Raw genomic sequence first — 26,197 nt, forward strand, 5'->3', positions numbered from 1 at the left:
GGGGACTGATTTTAATAGGGTGCGGTGTGGAAGATCACGGGGGTCCCCAGCGGCGGGAACCCCGCGATCAGGCATCTTATCCCCTATCCTTTGGATAGGGGATAAGATGTCTAAGCACCAGAGTACTCCTTTAAGCTGCTAGACTTGTTCACTGAAGCATTTGGAGTGCAGTGCAGGATTGGAGTTGTACCTATGTGCTCTTTTCTTCATGGCCTCTTTCTAATTTATCCAAGTAGCCATAAAACACAATAATATATTTACTAGCATAAAATAGTTAAGTATCTCTACTAAAAGAAAAAAAAATATCCATATGTTATACATTGATCAACTGCTTCTCATCAAAAGTTACCAAAACTAAAATGAGTTTAATAAGAATCAAATTGATCAAATTAAGGCCATTGGGCACTGTATTAAAATGTTAAAGGCATTATCCACCATTTATGTTATGTTATGCGCTCCGGCTGCACATGCTGGCCGTGAGCACATGGTCCCATTACCTGCTGCTGCCGGCGGGGCTGGGACTCGCATCGCAGGACTCGCCCGCATGCGAGCCCCAGTCCGTCACTCACCTGGTGCTTCTCCTGCCCCTGACTCTGCCTTTCTGCTCTGGTGCATGTGTCCCCGTCCCCTAGGGTGCGCGTGCACCAGCGCTTTAAGATTTAAAGGGCCAGTGTGCTCATTAGTTTAATTCACCTGTGGCTCATTGATAAATTCCTCCACCCTCCTCACTTCCCTGCCGGATCTTTGTTGCCTTGTGCCTGAGAGAAAGCAATCCTGAGTATTGTCTTGCCGTGTATCTGATCCTTTGCTCTGTGACTAGACCTTGCTCCTCTGCCGCCTGCCCACTGACCTCCTGCTACGTCCTGTGCCTCGCATCTCCTCAGCCGCCTGTGTGGTCATGCCATGCCAGGGGTAGTGACCGCAGCAAGTCTATCCCGCTTTGCAGCGGGCTCTGGTGAAAACCAGTGGCACCTTAGACTCCGCTCCCTGGTACAGTCCGGGTCATCTGCCACACAGGTCCAGCGGATCCACATCCACCAGAGTTCCTGTCTTCTGAAACGTGAGTGTTACAATTTATTTATTTTTTAAATGATCCCAAATAAATTATCCTAACTGTTAAATACTTCTCCATTTACTGATCCCCAGTTGTGCCTCTATTCTGTGCTCCAGTCTTGATTTAGGAGCAGCTAAACACTGCCGACGGATGTCACTCTCTTTACTCCTTGCATCATGGCTCTAATCACTGGGCGGTGTTGACATAAGTACAAAGTGTGACCGCTAAGGCCCCTGACTGGCTGCGGTGGACACATGTCCTTCACTCCTGCCTCCAATCGGTTCTCTGTTCTTGATTGAGAACAGCTGATCAGCATGGAAACGGAGCAGAAGGTAAGTAATTTATTTGGGGCCTTTAAAAAACTTTTTTTTTAATGAATAACCCCTTTAAATACTGTGCTAACATGCTAACCATTCTATTATTGTGGTCTGTAACTTATTAAATGTATGGTTTTATCCCAATTTTTTTTTTCATTATGCAGTTAACACACAATAATTAATTAATTAATTAATCATGTAAAAACAGTATTTTAATATGAGTACAGATAATTTGGTGGTGCTTTCCACAGCAAAGTGTAAACATTTCGCTGACTATATTTGCCCTTTCTTTATATCCACCCATTCAGGAAGTTAGCTGTGAGTCACAGAGAGATATACCTGACTCCAGGCTCCAGTAAACCACTCAACCTTGCCTTCACAAGGACCATTATCGCAGGTTGTAGTTTCTGGTGGTTTATTATTTCCACATCCTTCTAATGGTAAACTGCTGATGTGATTGGACATGCAAACCACCGACCGTGTCCGCACTCCTTCCCCACACTCTGCTGAGCACTGAAACAGAAGATTGAGATTTGATTGTACAGTAAATTCTTTCAGCAGAACAAAAGTAAATCCTTTGTTGACTTTTATTTATGCTAGCAATGCTATGAAATGTTTACAGCAGTCAGTGTAACCCAATGTAATTACCTCTTGGCAAAGGCACTGCAACTGAGGGTACCATAACTGAGCACAAAATAGTATTTCCCACTTGGTCTATAAACACTACATGCAGCTGTAAGAAAAAATTACTAAAAAGTAAGGTGGCAAAATTGAATCTTATGAGTTTGGCTTAGATTTTATAGGTCACATTGCATGAATATATGGAATTAAATTGGCACAATACCTATACCTTTTATATGATATTCCCAGAGCATTAGTTTATATTTATGTCCTAAAAATTTTTCTACTACTGTTATCTATTACTGCACTACATGGAATCCGAGAAATTAGGGATTATGTGCTACTTCCACCTTTTGGGAGATTTCCATGTAGCTTCCCTACTAGTCCAATCCACAGGCTCCAAGTGTTAACAGTCTGCACCCAAATCACATAATTTTGTATTCTAAAGATGTAGACTGTTATGGGCAATTATTGGCCAAACAAGCTGATATTTCCCTGAGTAGTAGGGCATGCGATCAGCAGACAAACAGCACATGCTAGTTCATTGGCGGATCTGCTCATGTTGACCCATCAAAGAATCATCACTCCGTGTAATAGGGGATGTGCGGCCAATGAGTAATAGCAGCAAAGGGATGCATGAATGATCTAGTAATTGTCAGTGGGGCCCTCCCAGCAAGATGATCAAGCCTTGTAATAGGCTTTGTAAACAACCGCAGGTCTACAAGATGGGCCGTCTAATAGGGCCCTTAGTTTTTTGGGTTATTGTTTCATCATTTTAGGTAATGTCTAAATAAACTGCTCCTTCAAAAACGTAAATACTGTGAATGAGGACCTCTTGTGTCAAATGTATCTTTTCCCAAATGTTTGCAGTAACTGACTGTAACAAGAAGTTTATTCTACTATATGAGATTAGAAAATCACTTACCCTATCACTCCATTCTGTAAGGAACCAACTCTTGGCACATGGACCCATATCACAGTTCTCAATGTCATTTGGTCGTAGTTTCATATTGCATTCTTCATCATCAACCACGTCTCCAATGTTACTAACACATTTGACATCACGCGTCTTCTGCCCAACACCACATGGCACAGAACACTAAATAAAATTAAAATGTAAGCACTGATTAAGTTCAGAAGCAATGTCAGCAATCTTACATTTAGTTTGGTTGTCCTGAGGAAATGATAGTGGAGAATGAACAGGATAGAATTTGTAACCTCAGTATAATAACTGATTATTAGTTGTGAACCAACACAAATTGCGCAAATAGAACAGATTTACATCAATCGTTATATGAAATGTTCAATTCTGAGAAATGAAAAAGAACCTTGTAATTTGATTAAAGCAATTGCCAATAATGACTTATATTTAATTTCTTTGATGCTGAATTATAACTGTATGGCAACGCACTAAAGACCTACCATAACATTAAATAACCAGAATGCAGCTCAAATATATTCATTCTAATTTGTGCTGCAAAACATAATGTTTTCCCTAGGTAGTAAGAAAATATCTACAGCTAAACATCATAAGAATCAGGCCAAGTGGTTTAAAGCAACAGAAGATGATTTTTCTTTATGTCAAAGCCAAGAAATATGTAATTTTTAGAGTTGAGTGAACTTTTCAAAAGTCCAGCTCGCCAGGCTCACTGAACTTTCTGAAAAAAATTTGGCTTGGGGCGAAAAAGGTCAAAAATCTGCAATGAAATAAGCCTGAAAATATACTGCATGTATAACACTGCCTAATAGCTCTAAAGCCCTGCATAACACTGCTAGGGTCACCTAAAAATGTATTCAAAAGGTTTCAAGACTAAGTTAATGTCAAAGTTACAGCGAAATGCAGTAACTCATGGTAACTAACAGCTTGTTGAAAAACACACTGTGCTAAAGCTGCATAAAGTATCAATTTTTGTTGGCAGATGCCTCCAAAAATTCTCCCTTTTTGGGTGTAGCAACAGATTTTTCCAAGTGTTTCAAAAATGTTCGTGTTTGGGAGTTGTAACAGGATTGGCATCCCAAAATGGTAAAGAAGAAATATCTTTATCTTTTGTTTATTGAGTCAGACATTACAACATGATGCACATCATGAGGCAGAGAGTTCTATAGTCTCACTGCTCTTAAAGTAAAAAATCCCCATCTGGGATGATGGTGAAACCTTCTTTCCTCCAGGCACAGAGGATGCCCCCTTGTCACTAATATTTCTGTCACTACTCTTTCCTGGCCTTGTTGCGGTGAAACCTAGTTCTGCATGATGTTGACCCAGTGGGATATAAAAAACATATATTGGACAAAGCTACTACGCCAAGTATCTTGTGGCATGCACTGTGCTGAACACCAACAACTGCATGTAGTGGCCCACTCTCTTCACAACATGAAAAAGCATCATAGATTCCGAAAGTGATATTGGCTGCTAGACAAATAAGAGGGCTCTAAAGGATCAGCTGCAGAGACAAGGTCTTCCTCACATTGTGGGGCGTCCCACGCGGCCTTGTGATGCTGCTCCATGTGATCAGACCAGCCGGCCCACGTTTGGTATGTTTCACATGTGTTCTGGCCCTACTTTGGCTATTCTCTTCTTTATTGACAGTACCACTACCCTCCTGCTCTGAATACATCAACTCCTCCTCCACTGGTTTCCATGTCCTGTCCAACACTTCATGATCAAACTCCTCCTTACTGTCCCTGCCACACCTCTCTGCATGAACTTGTGATGTCTGATTATGGGCTCCTTGCTCCTTCTCAGCATATCCACCATGATATTTTTGTCTTACAATCTCACCACCCGCCTATTACCATCTGTCCCACTAGTGTAATGCTCGGGCTCTACTTCCACCTCCACCACCTCTGCAACAGACTCCAAAGGCTGATTGTCCTCACAAAACTCCTTCTCCTGGCTAATGCTATCCTTCTGCCTAGCACTTGCTGTTACCATCTAGGATGGACATTTCCACCACACTATGTAACAGTACATGATAAGGAATCAACTGATAGCTGTCTCAACTTCAGAGAAGACCTCGGACCAGTCAATGAGTCCACAAGGGCCATACTATCTTCCAAAACCACACAATCCTTTGAAAACCATGACAACCATGATTACTTTAATTCATTTTTTAAAGGTCCTATGAAAAAATAAAGAAGCAATCTGATTGGTTGCTGTGGGCAACTGCACCACTTTTTCTCTGCACAGGTTTTGATAAATCTCCCACTTGTCTCTATATAGATAAATTGATTTAAAAAAAAGATAGATAGATAGACTGAAGACACATAGGTAGATATATAGTTTTGATATACAGTATTAGTGACATTATTTCATAGCTAACTAATAGATACAAAACAAACTTTAATGAATTGCTTTTCTTTTGAAAGCATATGGATACTTAGAGCTAATGTGGAGTCTGATCTCTTTTATATCAGAGCTGTCACCACAATGTAAATTTGTGAACTCCATAGACAAATTGTGGGACTGACAATTGGCACACAGAAGGTTTGTATACAATAAACAAGGCTAACATTGCAGGTTATAACTTGAACAATTGCTAAGAACACATGCCATTTTAGATATAAAACAATTTGTGTGAAGGCGACGTAAAGGCGATAAAAAAGAAAAAAAAAGAAGCAGGGTAGGACATTTATAGAGCTTGCCAAGTAACTTATTTCAGGGTATTTCTCTTCTTTGCATATAGCAAGAGAAAACATGTATTGTTAGTGACAAGCAGCTAGAGACAACCCCTAGTCATATTCATATCATGAGCAGAAGAAAAGAGTGTGGCTCTATAAAAGCGAGGGGATGACTGCAGCGTAAAATAAGTCTGACATTTCCAAGACAAGGAATATTCTAGTTATTAAGGGCACATATTCATCTACATGTAAGTGCTAAGGCAGAAAGTAGAGCAAGGATTAAAGTAAACTTGATGAAAACTGACTTGTTTACTTTGTCTCCAGCAAATGTAAAAGACAGAAAAATATCCGGATGGAACTTGCTCAAATCATGTTTGTAAACTTTGAACTTTGTTTGGTGTATGTGTTAAATTCCCACCCAGGCATTTATAGGATCCATAGGTCTCACTTAGGCATCACTTTTTGCTGCATAGAATAACGGAGTAGACTATATGTCTTTTTATTTTTGTACAAATGAAGCCTACTGGCCACAATGGCTATATAGTGCCATACAAAACAGCCTTCTTTCTTATGTACAGTATGTGACAAGAAGTCCTCCTGATATATACCACTGATGAAAGGCTAACATTTGGTGTAAACAGAGCATAAAAAATACACATGTACCCCTGATATACAGTTTGTTTTAACTATAATATTTTTTAACAACATGTTCTGTCTGTATAAGATGTATAAAAATAAACATGCACACACTTAACCAGAAGTGTGTGCAGGTTTATTCTATCTGCACATCTGGGGTGGAATGTATTCTCTGCACCTTCCCACATAACCAGAGTGCTGTGAATGTGATATAAACATAGCCTAATATGGCTCCATATGAAAACTAAAAATTGTAAAGTAAACTTTTGCCAAATCTGATTCCTTTTTTTGCTATTAAATACTGTACATGACTCCAATATTGAGCCAAAATATTGTGTGTAGCCTGAACCTATCTTGCTAGGTCTTTAGACCCCCATACACCTTAGTAAGAAGTTAGCAAAATGCACTGATTTCCACTTCCTGCCCCCCATGTTTTTAGAAACTTCATCAGAGTTGTCTGGCAGAGGCTTACTTCCCATTTAGCCATTCAAAACACATGAACATTTGACAGCGCTGAACCCTGGTGACTATGGAAAGCTTGTCAGAGTTTGCTGTCTGCCAAACAAAAATTTAGCCAACAGGGATTGAGGGTGTATGGGCAACATAAGTGAAATTTTATATACTTTTATATTAATATATTTTTGTCCCTGCAGCTATTGCATGCATGTCTCTATGAGGAGTCCAAATACAGGAAGTGATGGCAGGACAAGCAGGGCTCTATGCACTAAGAAAGAGCAGGACAGTGTGTACAGAGGCTCTATGACTATGGTCCTGACTCATACATCAGGATGATGGACATGATGCTAATCATGCCCTCACTTCCTGTTTTTAGACTCCTCATAGTGACACACAGACAATAGCTGCAGGTACACAATTTTTTCACCCAAAAATATACACATTTTTTAACCAATGCGTATTACAAATATACATATAATGGTATTATCTATACTATAAAAAGTTTTTGTTGGGAAGGGAGAAGGCGTGTATGCGGTGGTTCAGCACAGCCTCTTTGACAGTTGAGCTTTGAACATAACATGGAGCTGACAGATTCCTGTTGAGGGCCTTCTAATTTATTGTACAGTGTAGGCCTGTACTAACAAGTATGAAATATGACATTGTCCTCTTAATACTCCCCCTTTCATATGTGACTTACAGGTGTCCAATCTGCTCTGATTTGCCATTCACTGCAGATCTTCAGCTGACAAGTGCTTGTTGTCTCTGGCTTCTCCAAGTTTTGACAGCGGTGAGGTTGAACTGTATGGGTGCGGTTGGCATACACATGCCTGCACAAGATCTGGCGGTGCTGCATTCCCAAACCACATGTCTTACTGCATTCGGACCACTCTCCTATGTCCCAGCTAAACAAAGAACAGAAATGTAAACACAATTTTAGCTCTGTTCACAAAATTGTTAAAATAAAAAAGCACAAAGCAATGTTTGCATAATATCATACTTTATTAGTATATAGAATGCACCAGATAATTGAGAAAAAAGTATGAATTGCTTAGCTTTTACTCTGATGCATTAGAGCAACAAATGGCTACAAAACTAGGTTTGACACTGGTTAACCGGGTTTAAGCATGACACTGGTTAAGAAAAATAAACAAATTAATATTTGTCAAAACATTACTTTCAAATTAAACACCAATTTATTTAACATATGGCTAGTAACTGGCTAATCTGAAAAAAATATTCATATTTATTTGAAGACTTTAGTCAACAGCTTGGTAGAAGATGCCAAGTATTATCTCAAATATACAATATCAAAAATGGCATAAAGTTATACACTATTTATCAAATCGGATCTGCTTAACAATGTACACTACTCCATATAATCATGTTATTTGCACACTAAAATAGACATTGGCCCTTATTTACTAAGAGTGTTGTGTAGGTTTCTTTGTGGGTTCTAATTCCCTACAATTTATTTTCCACAGTATTTACTAAGGTTTTCCTACGTTTTCCACTTTCCCTACTTTTTTTTTTCTTTTTTGTTACACATGTTCTGATCTGTCTGGTTTTCCTCAGCTCAAATCCACTATATTTTCTGTGGAAATATTAGTAAATATGTTCTATTTGTACTATTCAGTAGGCAGATGTTGTTACCAGTGGGATACCTTAGGGATCTGTACTGAGACCATTTTTGTTTAATATTTTTATTAGTGATATTGCAAAAGGTCTTGATGGTAAAATGTGTATTTTTGCTGATGACATAAAGATTTGTAATGACTTAAAGGTAGGCAGACAATGTAATAGAGCAGCAGGAAATGCTAGCAGAATGCTTGGGTGTATAGGGAGAGGTATTAGCAGTAAAAAGATGGCATTGCTAATGCCGTTGTACAGAACACTGGTGAGACCTCACTTGGAGTATTGTACACAGTACTGGAGGCCGTATCTCCAGAAGGATATAGATACTCTAGAGAGAGTTTAGAGAAGAGCTACTAAACTAGTACTTGGATTGCAGGATAAAACTTACCAGGAAATGTTAAAGGATCTTAACATGTATGGCTTGGAAGAAAGAAGAAACAGAGGGGATATGATAGAGACTCTTCTATACATAATGGGAATCAATACAGTAAAGGAGAAGAGTAGATTTAAAAGAATCAAAACTACCACAAAAAGTTGCTGGAATAATATTACTAGTATTACTTTACTGAGAGGGTAGTGGATGCATGAACTAGTCTACCTGCAGAAGCGGTAGCTACAAATACAGTGAATGAGTTTAAACATGCATGGGGTAGGCATAAAGCTATCTTTCATGTAAGATAGGGTCAGGGACTATTCATAGTATTTAGAATATTAGACAGACTAGATGGGCTGAATGATTCTTATCTGTTGACACATTATTTTTCTATGTTTAAGGGACCACGACAACCCTTCAAGATACTATAAAAAATATTAATTATTCTTTGGATGGGCTTTCTTCAAAAATGTATAATTTTTAAAAATTAGCTTTTATTAAATACCATTAAAAAAGATCAGTGTATCATTTACGTAATAATCACAGAAGTAGGGGTAAAAGTCTGGCACTTCACTATATGCAAAGTAGGCAACTTCCGTGGACAACTGCTGGAGTGGGAGTGAGCACTAGTGAGTGAGCGTGGAGGTGCAGATCCAATCCAAGTAACTAGCAGATATAAAAACCGAGAAAATTCAGAAGATCGCACTCACTACTGTAGCTCAAATCCTTTATTGGGGCATGTAAAGCAGGTACAGAAGATACAGATGCGGGGGCGTCTCCATGGGACGGTCTCCATTTCGTGCAGGAGGTGCACTTCGTCAAGCCAACGCTCAGTGAATGAGCGAGGAGGCGGAAGTTATCAACATATCGCCACAGGTGTTGCAATCAGCATGGTCTCACCTTCGTGGAGGAAAAGGTAAGTAACACATAAAAATAGCATAGAGCATACAAAACTTTATAAAAGTGAACTGTAATCGTTCCTATCGTTTAGTCCAAGTGGCCCCAGTGCTTCTAGTTTGGTTATCCACTTTGCTTTGCACTGTAAGAGATTCCTTTTTCTGTCACCTGCATTCCGGAGGTTAACCACTTGGAGTCCGGCAAACTTTATGGTACTGCAATCATTGTTATGTTTTTCTTGTATGTGGCTTATTAATCGTGGTGCTCCATTTCCTGATTTTACTGAATAGAAATGTTTGCGGACTCGGGTGAATAGTTTTCTGAACGTCTTCCCTATGTAATAATATCCGCACGGACATATTAATGCATACATAACGAATGCTGAACGGCATGTGATCATTTGATTAACCCTATGTGAATGTCCTCCTAGTTTTATGGTGCGACTTTTGATATTGTTGGAACAATAACTGCAATGTCTGCAGGGAAAATTTCCTTTCGGAGCGGACTGCTCTAACCAGGTATTATTTTATATACTTTTTTGCTTAGTTACAGCATCGCCGATAGTGGAGCTTTTTCTATGAGTCAGCAGTGGTTTTCTAATAGCGATTTTGTGCAAATCGGGGTCTGCTTCAATCATGTGCTAATTCTTTTGGATGGCAGATGCTATGACAGAATTCATATTAGAGTTGGAAAATGAAAAGTGAATCTTCTATTATTCCCGTTATTTTTATTGTGACGTTTAGATCTAAACAAAGTATGTCGGAATATGGCGTTTGCTCTATTTGCTGCTTGTTCGATAATATATTCAGGGTAGTTTCTTTCTCTTAGTCAAGTTTTTAATTCTTCTGCTTGTATGAGATATGTTTCCTGGCAACTGTTTATTCTTTTAAGTCTAAGAAATTGAAAATATGGAACACTTTTTTTTAATATGATGGGGATGGGAACTGTTACATTCTAATAATGTGTTGCATGCAGTACTTTTTCTGAATCCTTGTGTGTGGATTTCATTATCCACAATCTTAATAGAAACATCAAGAAACTCTAGTGTGTCATCGCCAAATACATGTGTGAATAACATGTTCACATTATTGAAATTAAGAAAATGGACAAATTCTTCAAAGCTCTCCTTACTGCCCTCCCAGTCAACAAGCACATCATCCACATAACGAATGAATAATTTTATGTGCCTATTATATGGGTTAGCCTCTGAAAAAACAAAATTTCCCTCAAAGATCGATAGAAAGAGATTGGCATAAGTGCAGGAGACCGGCGTGCCCATCGCAGTGCCAGTCTCCTGCCTATACCAATCTCCATCGAATTGGAACTCATTATGGGAGAGGATGAAAGATAGGGAACCACATATGAAAGACTTTGTGCATTCGCCGTTTGAGTCAAGATGGACACTAATAACGCAGAGTGTGGCCCAGAGCCTACTGTTTCAGCAGGTAGATCAGATGCAGGGGCATTTTTTACCACCTGCAACACCATGGATGAATTAGCTGCATTAAGCACTAAATCTTTAGAGCAACGCATTTACTCTCTTTCTGATAAAGAAATGAGATATTTCTGGACTGTAAATTCCCTACAATCTTATGTAGAAAGCAATTGAATTCCTCGTGGTTTGAGGGTATACAAAACTCCCTCACAGTTTAATGATGACAGCACTTTCATGGAAGCCTGAGATCTGGCACACTATGAACACGGAATGAAATTACTGAACATTATTCTGGACAAAAATCGAAATAAATATGTCAATATCACATCCAACCTATGAAAAGCAAAACAAGAATATAAGACCAGAGTATCTGAGAACAATGCCAACATGTTCTTTAAAAAATTGGAGAAAAAAATGACCATCATGCAGGTGGAAATAAAAGAGACAAAATGTGTTAAGTTTATGTGGGATAAACATGACTATGACAATGACATGGTATTTTCATGCAGAAGTATTGGAGGAAAAAAGCTGCGTTGGCGCTCCCAAGGAAGTAACCCAAGTCGTGGGTATTGATGCAAAATAATTTATTCTTACAGCATAAGAAATCAAAGAAAATAATAAATATAAAGCAAGACGCGTTTCGGGAGTCACAGCTCCCTTTTTCAATTGCAGGCGGTTGCTCTATGGTATTTTCATGGAACACTAAACGTACAAACAGAAGGAACAAAAGACGCACACCATCTGAATTCTGGACTACAGAATCAGAAACCAGCTGCTCAGATGACAACACTCGGAAATCCCTGAACCAATTACAACTCTCAGGTCAAGTCCCTTTAGGAAACATACAAGACGGGGGAGGAAAAAATGCAGGAGAAACATGGAAAAACAAAATGAGGAAGAGAAAGGAAGTCACATGGAGACAAGAGAAAAATTTAATAAAGTCATTAATCTTACGAGTGTTGATTTGTCTGAAGACTGTATTACACTTTTATCAAAGGGACTTAACTATGGACTCTGTGAACCGTTGGATTATACCCAATTTGAGATCGATCTATACAAGTCGATTCGTAAGATGAACCTTACAAAATTTTTCTCCAATAAATCTGGAAATAAAGTATCCAAAGAGCAAATAAAAGGAGAGACCCCTCTTAATATTGGTCCATTGGGTTTTAGTGTGGTTAGTACATTTTCAGAAGAGGAAATAGCCCTGGTCCATATGTTAGCCAATTCATTCCAAGACTTACCGAACACTACCCTTTCTGATATGGAGAATGAGAAGCCCTCTAGGTTTTCTCCTCCCGTGGCACCGGGCAGTTCACTTGATCTGTTTAGGGAAGCGGTTTGTAGGGAGGTAAAATCCCTAATATACCCCAGCACTAGAAGTAATCTCTCTCAAAAAGAAGAAAGGGCACTTACATGGCTAAATACACGAAAATATCTTAAAATATGCAGGGCTAACAAAGGAGGCAGTGTAGTTGTACTCGACATTGATTACTATAACTCAGAAGCGGCTAGACAGCTGTACAATAAAGAGGTGTATACCCATTTACTTAGTAATCCCACACATAACACTGTCACAAAACTTAGATCTTATTCGGAAAAAGGCATACTTTCCATAAAAACAGCTGAACGCCTAATCATTGAACACCGAAAATATCCTAAATGGTACTTTTTCCTGAAAATTCATAAGTCGCAGAGCCGACCACCCCGGCCGCCCTATTGTGCCGGGGATCGGCTCTGCGACTGAACCTCTCTTCCAGTATCTCGAATGGCTCCTTAAACCCATGCTCATATCCATGCCCACATATGTTAGGGATACCTCTGATCTTTTGGCATGACTTAGTGATTTCACTTGGAGTGATGATTATCATCTCGTGTCAATTGACGTTGAGAGCTTATATACCCGCATCCCTAGGGATGCGGGGGTGAGGGCTATCCATGAGCTCCTTGTCGAAGCCGGAAGATCGGATAACTTTACATCTTTCATATGTGATTCCATATCTTTCATCCTCTCCCATAATGAGTTCAATACGATGGAGATTGGTATAGGCAGGAGACCGGCACTGCGAAGTGCACGCCGGTCTCCTGCACTTATACCAATCTCTTTCTATCGATCTTTGAGAGAAATGTTGTTTTTTCAGAGGCTAACCCATATAATAGGCACATATAATTATTCATTCGTTATGTGGATGATGTGCTTATTGTCTGGGAGGGCAGTAAGGAGCGCTTTGAAGAATTTGTCCATTTTCTTAATTCCAATAATGTGAACATGTTATTCACACATGTATTTGGCGATGACACATTAGAGTTTCTTGACGTCTCTATTAAGATTGGGGATAATGAAATCCACACACAAGGATTCAGAAAAAGTACTGCACACAACACATTATTAGAATTTAACAGTTCCCATCCCCATCATATTAAAAAGGTGTTCCATATTCTGAATTTCTTAGACTTAAAAGAATAAACAGTTGTCAGGAAACATATCTCATACAAGCAGAAGAATTAAAAACTTGACTAAGAGAAAGAAACTACCCTGAATATATTATCGAACAAGCAGCAAATAGAGCAAACGCCATATTCCGACATACTTTGTTTAGATCTAAATGTCACAATAAAAATAAGGGGAATAATAGAAGATTCACTTTTCATTTTCCAACTCTAATATGAATTCTGTCATAGCATCTGCCATCCGAAAGAATTGGCACATGATTGAAGCAGACCCCGATTTGCACAAAATCGCTATTAGAAAACCACTGCTGACTCACAGAAAAAGCTCCACTATCGGCGATGCCGTAACTAAGCAAAAGAGTATATCAATTAATACCTGGTTAGAACGATCCGCTCCGAAAGGAAATTTTTCCTGCAGACATTGCAGTTATTGTTCAAATAATATCAAAAGCCGCACCATAAAACTAGGAGGACATTCACATATGGTTAATCAAATGATCACATGCCATTCAACATTCGTTGTGTATGCATTAATATGTCCGTGCGGATATTATTACATAGGGAAGACCTTCAGTAAACTATTCACCCGAGTCCACGAACATTTCTATTCAGTAAAATCAGGACATGGAGCACCACGATTAATAAGCCACATACAAGAAAAACATAACAATGATTGCAGTACCATAAAGTTTGCCAGACTCCAAGTGGTTAACCCTCCCCGGAATGGAGGTGACAGAAAAAGGAATCTCTTACAGTGTGAAGCAAAGTGGATAACCAAACTAGAAGCACTGGGGCCACTTGGACTAAACGATAGGAACAATTACAGTTCATTTTTATAAAGTTTTGTATGCTCTATGCTATTTTTATGTGTTACTAACCTTTTCCTCCACGAAGGTGTGACCATGCTGATTGCAACACCTGTGGTGATATGTTGATAACTTCCGCCTCATCGCTAATTCAGTGAGCATTGGCTTGACGAAGTGCACCTCGTGCACGAAACGGAGACCGTCCCATGGAGGCGCCCCCGCATCTGTATCTTCTGTACCTACTTTACATGCCCCAATAAAGGATTTGAGCTACAGTGGTGAGTGCGATCTTCTGAATTTTCTCAGTTTTTATATTTACGTAATAATATTTGCCAGAATACAGTCATAAAAAATACCAGGAATAACACCAGTTCCTAAAAAATATACAAGTCCAGTAGAAAATGCATAGAAAGCAACAACAATAGTTATCAGTATTGCACTAGGGCTGGGTACAATTAGAGACACTGTGTGGCACAATCTCATTCCCATAATAGGGGTTATCACCATGCTCCACTTACTACCAAAGTCAATATTTGAGGCTGCTTTAATGCTTACCCATATGTACAACTAGTGCTGTGCCTGGACCCCGAAAGCACTTTAGCTCCTTCCTCAAGGAGTCTCCTGAGGAAGGAGCGAAAGCTTTTTTAATAGTATTTAATAAAAGCTAATTTTTTTTAAAATTATATAGTTTAAACTTGGTTCTTTGTGTAGTATAAAATATTTTGGTAACACCAAGTTAGTTGTCTGATATTGATAATAATGAGAGTCTAATCAATTGCCACACTAACATGCAGATGTATAGAGCCAATAACAGGTATAGCTGGTTAGAGCTATATGGTGTAACATTTCTTCAAAAATGGCCTAGAGATAAGAAAGCTGCCATTGCTTGGGACATTGGAGTGTGTCAGTAGTCCCCTTCTCTGTTTCTTGACCTCTAAATTCTGAAGGCAACATGGTCAATCAAAAAATAATGTTTGAGAGTACTGTATGTCAAAGACTCCTGTAAACTACAGGAGCCCAGTGCTGTGTGCCAAGCAGTGGGGGCTCTAACAAAAGTCTCAGAGTTACATCACATTGGCTCAGCCAATCACCGGCCGAGGTAGGACATGGCTGCGGCCAACAATTCAATTAGAAGCAGCGTGATGTATTGACCATAGGGAACCAGGAAGAAGAGCACACATAACAGGACAACAGAGGCATCAGGGGACCGGTAAGAGGTAAGTAGATGTTTATTTTTTATAATGAGTAAAAAGGGAATTTTGCAAAAGAACTCCCACATCCAGAAGTATTCTTTTAAATGTTGGTGGACTTGAGGCTGGGGGACAGCTCAACCACTGGATGTGGTGGTGCACTCAAGGCCAGTACAGGTGGCACAAGCCTGTGTAGAGCTACACAAGATGATCACTGGACCTGATAAGTTCAACATACTTTATAGAATTCTCATGTTGTCTTATAAAGCAACAAGTGTAAGTGCCAGGAACACCAGACCTTGCTTGATGATAAAGAAGACTAACAGGAACTGGCAGGAATTGATCAAAGTTCCCATGATTTTCTCTTGCTATAGTAAGTAATATGGTTAAATACTTTTTTTTGCCTTATAACAATGCTGTCAGAGCAAAAATCGAATTAAAATAATACATAGAACAAATACATTCTGCATATAATGCTAAAATGACTGCTGATATTATATATACTTTTTGAATTCTTACTGTACGTTTAATAATGCAGTGATATGCAGTCAAAAGAAGGATATTACAGTATTTTTATGCCCTTAGACGTTTCCTTACTTCTCTATGCTGGGATCATTATATATTGATCAAGCTTTCTTGTCTTCTTCCCAAGTTTACAGAGCTATTTTATTTTGTGTTACCTTTGTTTTTTTAGCACTAGCTGGAGAATCCTACAGAAGACTTTGCACAATTCCTCTGGTGAGGAAAATAAATTTCTTCTCTTGTTATGTCAGTCTCAAAATATTAGTATCTACTAAAAAAAAAAAAAAAATACTGTTTCCTTATTCTATTATTATTCTATTATTTATTATTGGATTTTCCAATTTCAGAATACCACCAATGAACTTTAAACATGCTGACTTGCTTTGTGTTATACTGTATATTTTATGTGTTTGAACAATGTATTTCATATGTGGGTACAGATAGAAACTAGCCTTTGCATGCATGTTTTTTCCTGCCATATACTGTTCACCCTGGATTTAAGTACAATGGAAAGTATATATTTATTTCTTTAGATTTTTATTTGTATTAGCTTAATTTCATGTAAAATTTTCCATATTACCCTGTTGTGAATATGCATGAATAAATAGCATGTACAGTTTTAGCTGCAAGAAAAGCTGCAATATTCATTACATCATGGAGAAATCACCTTGCACTTTCTATATTCTAACAGCAAAAGAAAAGGCTCCAATGGTGCCCCCTGATGAAGCCTAGGATAGCAAAACATACATTAAGGTATATATGTGGTAGTGGTAAGACCCTGTGTCTGGTAGGTAAACCTCCTCATGGGGTTATGCAGGGAGTTCCTTTTGTGTCCTATATCTACTCAGTGTTGTGTTTGGACCTCACCATGTAATACATGCAGCATTTTTGTATCTTCCTTCATTAAAATGAAGCTTCTGACCATATGTAGGTTTACATCACACTTCTGCCTACCATGATTGATCAGTCTGCCCCATTCACTTTTTTTTTAATGTGTACATCACAGTGCCTTTACGATATATATTTTATATGCACTTTTTATGTATAAAATTTTTTGATATTTCATAAAGATTTAATTTTTTTGTGTATTTTTTGGGCTGGAGCCATTTCTTTTGGTGTTTATCTTACAGTATAGCTTAGCTTATTTTTGGTTTTCTATTGCCTTTTTTTCCATTTGGTGTGACTTTTTATATTCTGTAACCCAACCTAAGTAAGATTTTTTGGCAAATTTAGTCTTGCGCAAGAAACTTACAATGCAGGACAAGGAAAGTGATTACATGGCTCTTCTTCAGAACTGGGTTTCGTAGTTAAGTCACAGAAGGCTTCTGACACCTCTTCATGTGTGATCCTATTTACACAGCGAAAGATAGGGTACCGTGATCCTAGAAAATAACAGGTAGCACAGTGAAGCATTTACTTTCAGACTTATAACCCATGCACCTTAATACAATGTCACCTCATAAATTGTTGTGAATACTGACTACATTCAATAGATAGGTTATACAAGTTAAGAGGATATGGTTTAGGAATAGCAATTATCTGGATAACCAACTTACTAATGTTGGGGACTGTTATTGCTGCTATTGCGACAAATCAATGAATGCACAGAACTGTTGGAGAAACTGTTACATGGAGATATATACTATGTTATAAATGTGTGAAAAAGTTTGTTTTTTTCCTCCAGCACAGGACCGGGCAGCAAATTTGAACGGTCAATCACAATGCAACAGTCTCAGGCACATCTAAGTTCTTATGTCATACACTGTACTGTTTTATCAAAAGGAAAAGGACCAGTTGCCAATAGCAACAAATAAAATTGTTTCTTTTCAGAAGCCTTTTTTTTTTAAATGGTCAACTTGTCCACTTTTCCTCGACACAGGTTTCGATAAATCTCCCCCTATGAATTAGGTAGGGTTCACATATACCCAACGTCTGGCCTAAATCTCGCCTAACTAATGATACAACTGATGACAAAAGCGCCACCGGATGATGGCCATATATGAAGAGGGCAAATCAGTTTACCAACAATATGTTAACAATATTTTCATATATATGATACTAGATGAATCTTTTTAGACATATCATGCACTTTCTTGGATTTAATGCAGCTAAAATAACTAAAATTAGGGAATAACAAACATAAATATGCATCAGTACCCATAACATAAATGTCTCTCAGAACATCCCACTAGATTTTGCACAAATTCATGATCCTTGTATTTGGCTGCATGGTGAAATAGAAGGCATAACTAACATTTTGTAACTTTCCCCCCTTTAACCGAATAAAACATTAGTTAGTATTTGAGCATACACACTTTTTATACTGAATTCCTTTCACCAACCTCACCTTTTCCACAAGTGGCTGAGCAGTCAGTTGAACCCACTTGCTTCCAGTTATAGTCCCGATTCCGTCTAGGTGGCTGTAGAGGAGGAACTTCATTATCGGGCTGATAAGAAGGATTTCTTCCAGGTTGTCTGGAAGGTAAGGATCCAGTTGGCTGCCCAGTGTGTGAATCAGTTTCACTAAATGAGTCTCTGTTTTCAGTAGGGTTTGAGGTATCTTTTACGTCTAACTGGCCATTTAAAGGTTCCCCTATGAAAAAAAAATTTAATCTATAATACTGCCTAAGTAGAAAATATCACAGGTTAAAGCAGTGTTTCCCAACCAGGGTGTCTCCAGATGTTGCAAAGCTAAAATTCCAAGCCTGCTCAGACCACTTTTGATCATTTTGCAGAAGTTGGAGGCACCCTAGTTGAGTTAAACAGAGAATTTTTTTTTTATTTAAATGGTTTGCAACATTGTTCTATACTCTAATGTGTCTAAAAAGCAATTGATACAATATACAAGTATTCAGATCTACAAGTATTCTGAATCCTTGTTATTGGGTATTGATGTTACGTCTCATGGGTGTGGACCCACTGTGCCACAAGTGGCAGGAGGGCAGAATGGAGCAAACTGACACTAAAGATAGCATCAGATGCAGCAAAGCTGAACAGGTGTTTATTATCAGAGTAAGTGCAGACAACAGCTAGCCAAGATTGCTAGAGGTGCAGGCTGGCTGGAACAAGCTGCAAGCAGACAGGAGTTGTGTAAGTCAGTCCAAGTTCAGAACCGGAGAGACAGATCAGGTTTCAGGGGATGAGATAGAGGCAAGTCCAGTATACAGGAAGGGATCAGCAGACATGATTAGCAGACAGACAGAGACCTTAACAGTTCAGGGATACAAAACCTTTCTGATGCCAGAAACAACAGGTTCCTGGCTGGGATTGGAGGAGAACCCATTAGGTAATGCATGCCTGCTCTATAAAATCCAGTCAGTACTCGTGCCTCTAGTGGACAAAGCGGAAACTGCAGCAAGAGACACATAAGAGCAGGAAGACCAGGAAATTCAGCAGACACATGGCACAGAGAAGGTCGCGCAATGCTGACAAGGACATATAGTACGCTGGTGGTTGCCAACCAGCAGTGTTACAATTGAATTATTTATTTTCATTATCAATATGTGAATTATTATATGTACAGTAGGTTTTAAAATAAATACATATTCTTCAACTAATGTATCAAAAGGCTCAGAATATTTTTTCTCCTATCTAACTAGTAAAAATCTAGCATTATTGAATTCAAAGTTGGTAGAGTATATGTGTAATTGTTTAACATTTATGCTAATCTATTTTAAAACCATATAATTTGTAAAAGAAAAAGTCTTACAGCTCTCAAGTGAAGTTATAGAGGTCAAATACTTCATTTCTAAAGTACATTTACAAACACCCATATAATAAATTGGTATTAAAACAGTGGAATTTAATGCACACATGTCCAATTTATCACTGTGGCAACCATTATTTTTCAAGTATAAAGAAGAGAACTTGCGCTATAATGTATCAACATAGCGGTGAAATCAACAATACCTGGTCTCCGTTGAGCTGGTAGTTGAGGACTGATAGTATTTGGGGATGGAATGACAAATTCATAATGGATTCCAGGGTTAGGTTGCTGGTGAATCATCTGGAAATATTAAAAACAAATACTTGATTTTTAATGCACTGCTATATATATATATATATATATATATATATATATTACAGTAGAATCTCCCAATAGCGGACATTCACGGGGAATGAAAAAGTGTCCACTATTGGGAGATGTCCCCTATTATTGGGAAAAAAGGGCTTAAACATCTTTCTAAATGATGGAACACTACTGTACTCACTCCAGAGTGTAATTACCTACAAAACACGATAAAAAGCTAAATATAAATAAATTATTTTGCACTGTAATAAGGCTTTAAAAAAATCTCAACAATATAATAAATTAGGAAAAGTAATGCAAAATCATTCATGCCAAATCATTCCCCCCATTCCCTCATCCCCCTGTTCGTCTTACTTTTTACCTGGCTAGCAGGCAGTGACGAGTGACGCTACTCTGCGCTTCACTTAATGAGGGCAGCGGCAGCTGCCAGCAGTGATGAGTGATGCTCCATACGTCACTCGTCATTTCAGCCAGCTGCCACTGCCCTCAGTGAGTTAGTTGAAGAGGAGCGTCACTCGTCACTTCTTCTTTTACCCCTTATGAAAAGGTAAAAATAAAAAATTTTACACTGACATGCTGGTGTTGCCTTATACTTTTAATTTTCACAAGCGGTGAAAGGAAAAAAAGACCCCCAAAATATGTAACGCAATTTCTCCTGAATATGGAAATACCCCATATGTGGACGCGAAGTGCTCTATGGCACACAACATGGCTCAGAAGTGAGAGCGCACCATTTACATTTGAGGTCTAAATTGGTGATTTGCACAGGGGTGGCTAATTTTACAGCGGTTCTGACATAAACGCAAAACAATAAATACCCACATATGACCCCATTATGGAAACTACACCCCTCACAGAACGTAACAAGGGGTATAGTGAGCCTTAACACCCCACAGGTGTTTGACGAATTTTCCTTAAAGTTGAATGTGAAAGTAATAAAGAAAAATTCACTAAAATGCTGGTGTTACCCTACACTTTTCATTTCACAAGGGAAAATAGGAAAAAATCCCGTGGGCTTTTGGAGAGAGAATGTGTCCAAAATTGTAGGCCATGTGTGTTTACAAAGTCCCCATGGTGCCAGAACAGTGGACCCCACCATATGTTACCCCATTTTGGAAACTACACCGCTCACAGAATGTAATAAGGGGGCAGTGTGCATTAAAGCCCCACAGGTGTCTGACAGATGTTTGGAACAGTGGTCTGTGAAAATGAAAAATGCAATTTTTAATTTGCACAGCTCACTGTTCCAAACATCTGTCAAACGCCAGTGGGGTTTAAAGGCTCACTACACCCCTTATTAAATTATGTGAGGGGTGTAGTTTCCAAAATGGGGTCACATGTGGGGGGGGAGGGGGCACCATGGGGGCTTTGTAAATGCTCATGGCCCCCGACTTCCATTCCAAACAAATTCTCTCTCCAAAAGCCCAATGGCGCTCCTTCTCTTCTGAGCATTGTAGTGCAGCAGTAGAGCACTTGATGTCCACACATGGGGTATTTCCATACTCGGAAGAAATGGGGTTACAAATTTTGGGGGGCATTTTCTCCTATTACCCCTTGTAAAACATGTAAAATTTGGGAAAAAATTAGCATTTTAGTGAAATTTCTTTTTTTTTCATTTACACATCTGACTTAAGTGAAAAGTCGTCAAACACCTGTGGCGTGTTAAGGCTCGCTGTACCGCTTCTTACATTCCTTAAGGGGGGAAGTTTCCAAAATAGTGTGCCATGTGGTTTTTTTTTCTGTTCTGGTACCATACAGGCTTCCTAAATGCAACATGCCCCCCAAAAACCATTTCAGCAAAATTTGCTTTCCAAAAGCCAAATGTGACTCCTTTTCTTCTGAGCATTGTAGTGCGCCAGCAGAGCACTTGACATCCACACATGGGATATTTCCATACTCAGAATAAATGGGATTAAAATTTGGGGGGGCATTTTCTCCTATTACCCCTTGTAAAAACTGTGAAATTTTGGGGAAAAAAATCAGCATTTTAGTGAATTTTTTATTTCTTTTACACATCTGACTTTAACGAAAAATCGTCAAACACCTGTGGGGTTATAAGGCTCACTGTACTCCTTTTTACGTTCCTTTAGGGGTGTAGTTTCCAAAATAGTATGCCATGCCCCCCAAAAACCATTTCAGCAAAATTCACTCTCCATAATCCCATTGTCGCTCCTTCCCTTCTGAGTCCTCTAGTGCACCCACGGAGTACTTTACATCCACATATGAAGTATTTCCTACTCGAGAGAAATGGGCTTACAAATTTTGGGGGGATTTCTCTCCTTTTACCCCTTGTTAAAATTTAAAAAATGGCTCAGCAAGAACATGCGAGTGTAAAAAATTTAGATTTAAAATTTTCTCCTTCACTGCTTCACTGCTGCTATTCCAGTGCAACACCTAAAGGGTGACTTTCTGAATATCATTTTGAATACTTTGAGGGGTGCAGTTTTTTTTTATAATGGGGTCATTTATGGGGTATTTCTAACATGTAAGTCCCTCAAATCCACTTCAAAAAATTCAGATTTTGAAATTTTTGAGAAAAATTGGAAAATTGCTGCTGAACTTTGAAGCCCTCTGATGTCTTCCAAAAGTAAAAACATGTCAACTTTATGATGCCAACATAAAGTAGACATATTGTATATGTAAATCAATATATAATTTATTTGGAATATCCATTTTCCTTACAAGCAGAGAGTTTCAAAGTTAGAAAAATGCTAAATTCTCAAAATTTTCATGAAATTTGGGTATTTTTCACCAAGAAAGGATGCAAGTAACGAAAAAAAAAATTTCCACTATGTTAAAGTAGTCATGAAAAAACTCTGATCTCAGAATCAGAATAATCGGTAAAAGCATCCCAGAATTATTAATGCATAAAGTGACAGTGGTCAGAATTGCAAAAAAGGGCTCAGTCCTTAAGGTGAAAAAGGGCTATGTCCTTAAGAGGCTAAGGGGTTAATGCATAAACTTTTCACATATATTATGCAATCACAGAGCACAATGAAGTCCCTAAAGGAATGTTTACAAAGGTTTAATTCATGAAACATCTTCTATATTCCAAGATCAGATAAAAAATAAATGGGAATACAAGAGATATAGGCCCCCTGGAAGTTCCTACATGGGAAAAAAGTCCTGGATGATGTCGTGCTGGGGTTTTCAAATAAAAAATTCCAGTATTTACAGTTAAGGATTGTTTATAGACTATATTATTCCCCAATTTTTTTTTGAGTTGATCGGCTGTAGGCAAGACTCCACTTGTCCAAAGTGTATACATTTGATATGGAGTTGTAAAAATGTGAGAGGTTTTTGGGGGCAAATAGAGTACTGTCTGGGGAAAAAATTTAAGAAGAGAATAAGTTTGGGTGTTAGGTCGGCAATATTGAGAGATGAATGATTTTGGGAGCTTGAAGGATCTCCTGTTGAAAGTAGTAACGCTTGCTAAATACTTGATGGTACGAAAATAGTTTAACCCTAACCCTCCATATATTGAACAGTGGCTATGCCTGGTGGAGACGATTAAAAGCTGCAAAAGATTTTGAATAGGTAAATCAAAGAAGAAACAAAGAGAATTTGAGAGGGTCACGTTTAAATAGCTAATCTGTGTTTTTTTGCTTGTTTTTTTTTTTTTTTTTTTTTTTTTTTTTTTTTGTCTCCACACAGAGAGGGTGGGAGGGGGGTATATGCAATTTGTGAACCAATGAATATGAATATATGAATATAAAAATTAGGCTAAGTTTCTACTTGCTTTTTTTGTGGCCCAAAAAAGGGCAAGAAAAAAACGACAGAAAAAAACACCACAGCATTTTCCTATGTTGGCGTTTTTTTCTTGCGTCTTTTCTACCGTTTTTTGCATTTGAGTGGAAATTGCATTTTTGGCCCCTTTGGCGTTTTTTTTTAACACCCAAAATTTGTTGGGTACCAAAAAAAAAAAAAAAAGGTTGCAGTAGTGATGGAAAAAAAATGTATTTAACAAAATTTTTATTTTTTTATAAAGTGTGTGTGTTTCCCTTTTTTTCTCTATTTTTTTTAAATTTTTTTGGTAGTACTACTGCTCCAAGCATGGGACAGACTGTTCCATGATGGGAGTAGTACCTGTACTAATAGACATATCGTCCCGGGTGTCAGTCGTGACACCCGATGCAATCGTCCATAATATTGCAGGGATGTGGAGCGGGTCTATACAGCGCTCGCATCTCTGCTCTATACTCAGGCTATCCAGTGATGTGAATAGAACATCACTCATTCACATTTTCCACCCAGAGTGGGGATTGGCCGGATGGTTGCAGCCAACCACAGCTCTGCACTATACTCTGACCACATCACTGGTCAGAGTATAGTGCAGAGATGAAATAGATAGGACGATCGCATCGGGTGTCAGGAGTGATAGCCACTGTGATCTGTTCTTAACTGCAGGTACTACTACTCCCAACATGGAGCACACTCTGCTCCATGCTGGGAGCTGTAGTACCTGCATTAATAGACAGATTGCAGTGAGTGTAACTTCTGACACCTGTTGCAATCTGTCTATTAATGCAGGTACTACAGCTCCCAGCATTGAGCAGAGTGTGCTCCATATTGGGAGCAGTAGTACCTGCAGTTAAGGAAAGATGACAGCAGATGTCACTCCTGACACCCGCTGTGATCCTCCTGTATAATGTATAGATGCGGTTGGCTGCTCTTCTATAGTCCCCTGCACTGATGTATATATACACCTACTCCTATTTCCCACAGAGTTGTGATTGGCTGGAACCATCTGGCCAATCACAGCTCCCTGCGGGAAAAATTAATAGTTGTATACATACGGCAGTGCAGGGGACCTTAAAAGAGTGGCTGCCCGCTTCTATAAATTATACAGAAGGATCGCAATAGACCCCGGTGATCTGTCAATTAGTACAGGTACACAGTGTGTTCCATGCTGGGAGTAGTAGTTCTACCTTAAAAAATGTAAAAAAATAAAGAAAAAAAGTGAAAAACACACACACACACACTACATTTTTGTTACTGTTGGCTACATTTTAATGTGCCCTGCCCGCCCACATGTTTTAAAAATTTATAAAAATTCTGTTATAAAAAAGATAGATACAATTTTTTTCTTCACTACTGTATCTTTTTTTTAATGGTACCCTACGAAATTTTATTAAAAAAGGTATCTCCATCACTTTTTTAGATCGCTAAAGTCCAAAAAAGAATAAAAACCGCCTGCAAAAACGCCAAAGTTAAAACCAACATGTCGTTTTTCTTGGGGTTTTTTCACTCCTATAGACTTCTACGGGAGAAAAACACCACAATTTCAGGGAAAAAAACACCATTGGCTCAACATGCTGTGACTTTGCAAAACCCCCAAGGAGCTAAAAAAGAGTGAAAAAATTCCAAAAGCATTAAAAAAAAAAAAAAAAAATGCCAAACTGGAAAACGCCAAGTGGAAAAAGAATTTTGCGATTTCTCATTGATTTACAGCTAACATCTGGCCGCAGCATTTTTTGGCCGGAAAAAACACAATGTGGCAGAATTGGCATTTTTCCCAGTTGAAACGTAGCCTAAAGGAATAAAAAAAAAAAAAGGGTAAAAATGGGCTTGGCCCTTAATAGTGTTGAGCGGCATAGGCCATATTCGAATTTGCGATATTTCTCGAATATATGGACAAATATAAATTCGTAATATTCGTAATATTCGCGTTTTATTTTTGCATATGCGAAAATTCGTGTATGCAAAAATTTGCATATGCGAAAATTAGCATATGCAAATTTTCACATATGCGAAAATTCGCACGACAGTCTCACACAGTAGTATTAGAGCCTTCTTTACACCAGACAAGCTAGAAGCAGAGAGGGGTGATCACTGTGATGTGTACTGTAAAAAAAAAAAAAAAAAATAATGAATATTCGTAATTACGAATATATAGTGCTATATTTGTGAATATTCACGAATTCGCGAATAAAATTTGCATTGCGAATATTCGCGAGCAACACTAGTCTTTAAGGGGTTTAAAACTGTCCACTATTGGGAGGTGTCCACTAAGGGAGATTTCATTGTACTTTCATTTTGAATACAATCATATGTGAATGTAATTGCTCAATATGAAGATAATTTCGTAAAAAAGAAAACAATTGAAGTAGGGTTAAGGTGCATATGAGCAACTGCAGTAGGCATTGGGATGTCCAGGAG

The 26,197-nt window shown here is 38.4% G+C and overlaps 1 protein-coding gene across 13 annotated transcripts in view; it reads right to left on the reverse strand.

Annotated features, from left to right (window-relative positions):
* THSD4 (thrombospondin type 1 domain containing 4) overlaps window positions 1-26,197 on the reverse strand; it is an 874,264-nt gene that overhangs the window by 18,972 nt on the left and 829,095 nt on the right. For all 13 annotated transcript variants that reach the window (XM_056572467.1, XM_056572461.1, XM_056572466.1 and 10 more), the window contains 6 exons: window positions 19,918-20,014; window positions 18,356-18,601; window positions 17,261-17,390; window positions 7,400-7,604; window positions 2,918-3,091; window positions 1,711-1,884 (listed from right to left, as the gene is read on the reverse strand). In XM_056572467.1, the coding sequence (XP_056428442.1) occupies window positions 1,711-1,884; window positions 2,918-3,091; window positions 7,400-7,604; window positions 17,261-17,390; window positions 18,356-18,601; window positions 19,918-20,014 (1,026 nt within the window). The remainder of the gene's footprint in view (window positions 1-1,710; window positions 1,885-2,917; window positions 3,092-7,399; window positions 7,605-17,260; window positions 17,391-18,355; window positions 18,602-19,917; window positions 20,015-26,197) is intronic.

Source organism: Hyla sarda, chromosome 4 (assembly GCF_029499605.1).
Source record: "Hyla sarda isolate aHylSar1 chromosome 4, aHylSar1.hap1, whole genome shotgun sequence".
Lineage (NCBI taxonomy): Eukaryota > Metazoa > Chordata > Amphibia > Anura > Hylidae > Hyla > Hyla sarda.